At 29.1% G+C, this 7874-nt stretch overlaps 2 protein-coding genes across 3 annotated transcripts in view; both read right to left on the minus strand.

Moving 5' to 3' along the window:
* Window positions 1–1630: 1630 nt before the first annotated feature.
* On the minus strand, window positions 1631–5547 carry LOC100164528 (glutamine-dependent NAD(+) synthetase). Of its 2 annotated transcripts, none has more exons than XM_001947159.4 (3): window positions 5366–5547; window positions 4183–4439; window positions 1631–4102 (listed from the first exon to the last, which is right to left on the minus strand). In XM_001947159.4, the coding sequence occupies exons 2-3, from the start codon at window positions 4429–4431 to the stop codon at window positions 2195–2197; spliced, it is 2157 nt and encodes a 718-aa protein (XP_001947194.1). In that variant the 5' UTR covers window positions 4432–4439; window positions 5366–5547; the 3' UTR covers window positions 1631–2194. The 2 variants fall into 2 exon arrangements, with proteins under 2 accessions (XP_001947194.1, XP_001947237.1); XM_001947202.5 differs by having other exon boundaries at window positions 5339–5476.
* LOC100162436 (embryonic polarity protein dorsal) overlaps window positions 5339–7874 on the minus strand; it is a 13231-nt gene continuing 10695 nt past the window's right edge. The window contains exon 11 of the mRNA XM_016806032.2: window positions 5339–5571. Within this exon, the coding sequence (XP_016661521.1) occupies window positions 5558–5571 (14 nt within the window). The 3' untranslated portion in view covers window positions 5339–5557. The remainder of the gene's footprint in view (window positions 5572–7874) is intronic.

Genomic DNA, 7874 nt, shown 5'->3' on the forward strand with positions numbered 1-7874 from the left:
AATAGCTTTTCTATACATGGGTACTGAAGTAATAGAATTATGAAGTAGGTACGAAAAAAATACAAAATTGAAAATGCCAAAACAAATACAACCTTTTGATTTATTAATAGACTAATACAGATAAGTACTATACATTTTTTTTAAATTATCAAATAAAAATAACATGGTATTTAAGAATGTACTTAATTTTAAACTCTGAATACTTTTTCAGGGTACTAAAAGTCTAAAACTGTTAGAGAATATAGCCAACTTTATACTTCAGTAAAATATTTATATTTATGAATATTCATTTAAGAAATTGATTTAACTATATTTGTAATTCCCTATTCTAGTAAATTGTTATGTAATATCAATAATAATTTTTATTTTTATTATTTAATTATTTATAAATTAACTTAACTTGAATTTGATTAAAAGTAACTCGTTATTTATTAAGTTAATATCAATTAAAATAAGTTAAGTTAAAAATTAAGTTAATGAAAATTAAATTTAAAAAAGTTAAGTTAAACGTTAAAATTAACTTAACTTTTAACTTTTTAACGCGTTTATGCCCAGGCTTGCAAATACCTACCTTTTAAAAGTATTCAAAATACTTACACAAATATTTTTTTTTTAAGTTCGATAAATGAATAAAAATTAATAATCAATAATTCAATCAACTCAATGACTATAGTCTACTAACCAATACTTCCCACACCATGAAGTATTATTACTGAATAGTTTTTTTAATCAAGGCAACCAAACCATCTTATGTGTGTGCCTATTGTAAAAATCTTTTATAGGTATAGATTGTACAAATTAAAATAAATATGACAGAAATAAAAGTTAAACATCATTAATACAATAATACCAATATTTCATATCGAAATTATAAACTACTAGTGTACTACCACAGTGCCACCCATTAAATGAGAATAAATAAGACTATTTAAAGATTCAAGTAAAATGCCAATTCAACCAGTGGTGGTCATTATCTTGTATGCCATGGTATAATATGGGACTATTAATTGACATACAAAAAAAGTATTTAAATACAAGTATTCGAATACTTAACATGACTGCCGATATAATACATTTAAACATATTTTTTTAATTGATTATCCATATTAATATATTGTATATTCATGGTATTTTTTTATTATTATGTTTTTAACCTGCTAGGTAGTAGGTACCTACGGGTTTTATTATTCTTATTATATATTTTAATATGTAGCTAGCCACATTGTTGCTATGTGGCACAATGCCTATAAAGTATAAATATCATTGTAATAGTTACCTACCATAACGACTGAATTAAATACATTGTAATTACTTAATTAGTAGAACTAATGTATTTAGTACAGTACCACATAGGTATACACATGCCGCATACACAGAGATGACAAATATACCATATAATATGATATTATACGGTCGGTGAATATTAATACGCACTATCACATCTTGTTTCCGATCCATACATTATGAAGTTACAATATTGATAAATTATTATATTTTGACATATTATTATAAGTAGGCACAATACAAAAAAAGATTTTTTGTTCTATCTGTAATAGATCATTTGTTGATCCATACAAATAAAGTCGCATAATATGTTTGATCTAAAATTAAGTAGTTTATTTAAAAATAATTATTTAGTAATCTGTCATATACGAGTTGCTGTATTTCTGTTTTTATTAAACAAATAATTAAGATAAAATAATTTAAGAAATTTATTATATCTTACATTAGACTTGACTTACTTCTCTGAAGTATTATAAATTCATAGTCTATAGACATTAGACATTTATAAATATGCTAATAAAACAAAATAACTGCCAATGAACAAAAAGAACGCCGCTAGGATACAAAACAACAACATTATTATAACTTTAAACTTCTTGTTCTTTTCAAAAACAGTTTTAGGGAAAACATTTTTTTAGTATATTTAATAAATTAATTACCTATTATAATGGAACAAATCTACTACACAAAGTGCTCTTACTCTTATTAGTTGATCATAATTTAGTGTCATTAATTTATTATATGATTTTTTACAATAAATCAATAATAATTAGTATGTGATTGTAATATCATGAATACAAACTACTTTTGATTTATCTAGATAAATAAGTAATAAAAATATAATTAGTCTTTAAATAGTGATTAAAAATTAAAATACAACTATAAAAATAATAATCAAACAATAATTTTACTAAACATTTACTGCATATTTTTCACTTCTGTTTGATTCTAAGGATAAATGGTATCGAGGAATTTCATTTTTTTTGTCATTAAATTCTTCAACTCTGTTATCGATACATCGGAACTGCCATGGCCACATAACATTGTATAGAAATGGACGATGATCAAACCGGTTGTCATCTGGACTATATGCTTCAGCGTGATAGCTAGGAGTCAAGACTGTCATTTTATGTCTATTTATAGCATAACATCTAAAAAAGTGCTTTACTTTTTCTGCAATTTGTTCGACCGTATATTGATCACCCCACAATAACAACAACTTACAAAACATACTGTACGGGCCACAATAATTTTGCTTTCTCAACTTCCCATAAACACTGAGCTCGTCATAAGTCATTCCCATATCCGCTTCATCTGACTGTGTAATTTGTCCAGCTATCAAGGGCTCTAGTTCTGCTGTAGGAGTGGCATTTATTATATCATCGATTGATGACAATGAATACTTAGTTCTAAAATATCTAAGAAACATTTTGAGATCCGATTTTGAAATGCCACCAATTGGATTGACATCAGCACTTGAACAGTCATATTTCGTCATATATCCTCTTAGAGCTTCATCAACATTAGCTGACCCTAAAACCAAAAGTCCTCCTTGTCGACCACGGACCCAGAGCATTAATTGAGCGAATAAATATGTCAGAACCATTCTCAATCGAGCTTGTACATTTTGTAAGGCAAGAGATTCACGCGGAGATCCACCATATACAGCAAATTGTGGTGTTTTACCAGTTAGACCAACAAATACAGAGATCACAGATGATACAACCTTATCAATAACAACACTCAAATGATAACTAGATATTTGAGAAGATAATTCTTCAGCTCGTTTTTTTGTTTGAGAAGACGAATTCTCGGTAGCCATGTAACACGTTGTAAACAATTGATTGCACAATTCTCTTGCATTAGGAGGGAAATAATTTTGTTGACCAACTATTGTGCGTACTTCATTCAAAACTTGTGTGTCACCATCTTTACATGCCTGATATATTAAATTGCACATTGAAAATACTATGCATGCTGTACTTGATGAATCAACACCACCACTCAATGGCAAAAAGTATCCACCTTGCTTTGAACGTCTTAAATAATCCCAAAGCCAACATGCTGGTCCTAAGGCGATCTCTTCTTCTGGGGATAAACATTTAAATTCTGTTAAAATGGGATCTGGTATTTTACGTGTTTCTCTTGATAAACTAAAGTCGTGTACATTAATCCTGTGGTACGACTCTGAACTAGAGCTAGATCTAGACCTTATAGCATTTCTATAGCTGCGAATATCTTCTAAATCAATTGTAGCACACGTGACTTCTACTTCTCTTAGATTAAATTGAGTACCAACTTTTATTAAAGAACCATTCATCACAATATTTGAGCAACCATTGAAGTAAACACGTTGACCATCACACCCTCTAAGATTACTATACAAATAACATCCACCATTTTTAAAAGTGGCAGATTTAATCAGATCTAAAACAAGTGTAGATTTCCGCAATTCCATATAAGAACCAGAACTATTGACAACTATTTCAACGCCGTCCATACATAATGGAATATGTGTACTATTTGGGGTCCACAATTCTTCACATATTTCATACCCAATACATGTATCGGCGGTGGCAATAACAGCATCTCCAAAGGGTACAATAGTTTGGCCTGTATGTTTTTGCACAACTCGAGGTAGGTAAAAATCTTCAACTGTTCGTAATTTTCTCCACGGAGTAAACCAGCGAGATTCTCTATAATTACCAGAGTCACACATAAGTAATTTGGGTCTAATCAATAAAATACGTTTGTTAAGAAACACAACTCGGCAATTATAGGTGGAGTTCTTGTGCATCACTGGCATGCCAACATCAATCTAAATGTACATTTAATATTATTAATGTAGTTAAAATATAATTAGTGCTAATGTATGATCAAATAATGTCTATAACAAACCAAAATATCTGATGACGATTGATGAATCATTATTTCAACCAGAACTTGCCATGAGTGTAAAAGTGTGTCACTCTCAAGGAAGTGATCTTCACAACTATAGCCACATATTTCAAGTTCAGGACCACTACGATATGTTGCATTGCATTGCTTTGCAATTTCAATGCTTTCCAATATACGACGTTTATTACCATCAAAATCTAATGACCATTGATTCAAGCAGCTTACGGCTACAGTAGCTAAGCGACCCATTTTTTTAACTGAAAAATAAATAAATAGATAAAAGTTAATATTTTCAATGTATCGAACTTGACATCGGAGAGAGTTTAGTCGATAGAAAAAGGTAATATACCTACAGTTAAATTCAATGTTTTTAAAAAAATTGATTAGAAATTTAGGGAAGTTTCTAAATTTGGTAAGTACTGCTTAATTTGTGTAAGTAAGTATATTAAAAACATTCTAAAATAATAATTATTAACATTTATACTAGTGTAAAAGATTCCCGGGTACAATAAATAAACAAAATTTATAATAATTTTTGGCGCTACTCGGATACGCGGTATAAATATTACATATAAGGTTCAGTGTTAGCAATTAGTATACATAATAATATAATAGGTATATCAATAATATATAATATGAACAAACCTATCATCATCAGCAAAATTACGTGTACAAAATAAAAAGATTATGGTTGGATGTTAGTATAGATATTAAGAAAACGATGAGACCGAGAGGCACCTACGCCAAACTGCTTCAATTTCACCTGAACCATTATTGTAGGAAGATTGCTAGAATTAATAATAATTGATAGGTATCTAATGTATAGCATTTTTAAATGGCATCTCAACAACTTATCCTTGGTAATATATTGAATTAATTGTAAATATGTTTTTAAAAATAGTACTACCTACTAACATCTTTATGAAATAACTGTACTATTTAATACGTTTTCGTTTTTATTGAGTAGACATTTTTTTTTAACAGGTACAACACCTACACATATTACATATTGTTCACAACAATAATTATACCTAATAATAATAACACTATATTTCAATTATTTAATTGCCAGTGATATATTATTATTGGGTATTGTAAATTGGAAGGGATTATAAAATTATAACTAATATATTTCATAATATGGGCACCTACTCACCAATAACGTAGGTATTGAGATTCTTACTTTAATCGGCAAACTGCGAAAATATTATTACTCGCATAACACTGTTCAGTGTTCACGGCAGTGTTTGATCAATCGTTTCCATATTTTCAAAACGTTACAAAATGCATGCGGTCTGCTAGGATTGCGTTTCCTTAGTTACACAGCGCCACCACAGTCCACTGGTCTGACTCGGAAGTCGGAGGTCACTGAATATTACACCGAAATACCTAATAGGAATGCGAAGATAACAGCGTTGATAAGAGATAACAGTCAACAGGTTCACTTACTGAGATAAAAATTTTTGTTGCAAGACGTAATTTCTGAATATAGACTATTCTGAGTACCAAATAAACTATATATTATTACAACAATACTCAGAATTTTCAAATATTACCTACCTACCTAGTTAATACTTAAATTATAGGTACATCACTTCATCATAAATTAATTACTCGTACGACGTACACCGTCGAGTGCAGTTCGCTCAAACGGTAAGTCTTATCTTCCATCAATTATATTGTATCTAATAATATTCAACTTTTGAGCACTCCACACATCATTATAATTTATGATGCAAATCGATTTTAGACTTGCTACCTGCCGACTTACTTTGAGAAAACGTTTAAATCGTAATTAATCATGTTCTTCAACTGTAATTTATGATTACTATCTATTTGTTGCACAAAAATATGAATTAATGAAAATAATTGATTATCAACATCACAAATTAAGTATATCTTAGTTCAAAGAAATAGAAAGTATAAATAGTTTTCATACCTATTAATAATTTATCCAATATTTATTAGACTTTTACGCCGTCAACATTATTAATTTACATTCATCTTCAAATAATTGCTACTATTAAACATAAAAATATAAATAATAATAAAAAAATTACTTTTTACTGCAGGTAGACATATTTTTATATGAAAACTTTAAACTATAGTATATCTGTTGACGATTAAATGATTTTCTCAAAGGGGGGGGGGGAATATGGTTGATTTAATAACGGGCACTATTTGATTACTAATTACTAAAACTATGATTTATTGTTATCAGCTCTTAAACATAGAAAAAATATCATCATGGGGAGCGGGGGATCTACCCTTTCATTTCCACGTTTGACCGCCACTGTGTACATAATGTTCCTAGCTTATGAATTAATTGTGGAACATTTCATATTTTGACTGAATATTTTTCAGTTATCAAACTTGTTATTTTCAATATACATGTTGATGTTGGAATGTTAGTTGTATAAGTTACCCTTAAACATATTTCTAGGTATTATAAGTAGGTTATAAGTAGAAAAGTTGACACAAGTTTAATTGTATGATTTTACTTATTTTGTTTTTAAATTCATACAGAATCCATAATTTTATATATTTATGAATTGGTGTGCCTATATTAAACATAGGTACTTGGTGATGAGCTCTGCCCCCCCCCCCCCAAAAAAAAAATGAATTATAATATCTATGTTGTATGAATTCATTAGCGCAAATATGGGGGGACTTAGTCCCCCTAGTTCAAAATCTAGTAATTAGTACTAATTTTTATATTCTGTAGTACTAAGCAATATGGCCTATGGAGAGGGGGCTTGAGTCCCCCCAAAAAATTTAGTCAATTTGTGTCTATGTATGAATCATAAAAAGAACATATTAACTTATAACTAATGACAAGTAAGTAATTAAGTATTTTTTTTTTTTCAGTTGTGTTTGCCAGTTAGAAGTATATCGGCTTTCCAGTTTAGAACAGTTTGCTGTGTAGCTATAAAATCTCATGGCTTAATGCCTTAATAATATATCCAAACAATACAAACTTCACTATTTCTAAACATCATGCTGTCACAGTTTCCATTGGTATTAATACCAAAAGTAAAATTTCCAAATTTACCGACAGATTTCAAATAATAAATCTATTAAATAAGTATGACTCAGTGGCGTCCGCAGGGGGGGGGGCTAACGGGCTGAAGCCCCCCCCCATCATTGACCATATTATTATTACTTTTTCAAAAATATTTATCAAGTTTCAACTGTCAACTATAGTAAGCAAGACGTAAATTGCATATATGTCTTACCAAAATGAATTCATTTTTGAAAAAACAATGTATTTGCATACCAATTTTCATAAACAATCTGTAATTTTTAGGAAAAGAATGAATTACTTGTATGAAAGACCTTGTATTAAATTGTTTAGCCTTAGCTATATACATTTAATATTTTATAAGTTTTGAACTACAAATTAACTGTGGTTTTGACGAAATTTGAACTTTAAAAGCTTATAAAACCTAACCATGATGCCTATGTATCATTAATATTTTAGCTATAATAAAAACTTACGCATTACATTTTTAAGCTTTTTGACCGAATGATTAATTTATTATTGACATTTATAGAAAAACAAATTTAAATTAATCAAATACAATCCAAATGAGTGCGGTATAACCAAGCAGGTTACCAAACAATTTTAATAAATTTTCATTTTTTTTCTCCAATTATTTTAGAAAGCAATGAGCATTTTCAATTTCGACCTC

The sequence above is a fragment of the Acyrthosiphon pisum genome, chromosome A2 (assembly GCF_005508785.2).
Source record: "Acyrthosiphon pisum isolate AL4f chromosome A2, pea_aphid_22Mar2018_4r6ur, whole genome shotgun sequence".
In the NCBI taxonomy this organism is placed as follows: Eukaryota; Metazoa; Arthropoda; class Insecta; order Hemiptera; family Aphididae; genus Acyrthosiphon; species Acyrthosiphon pisum.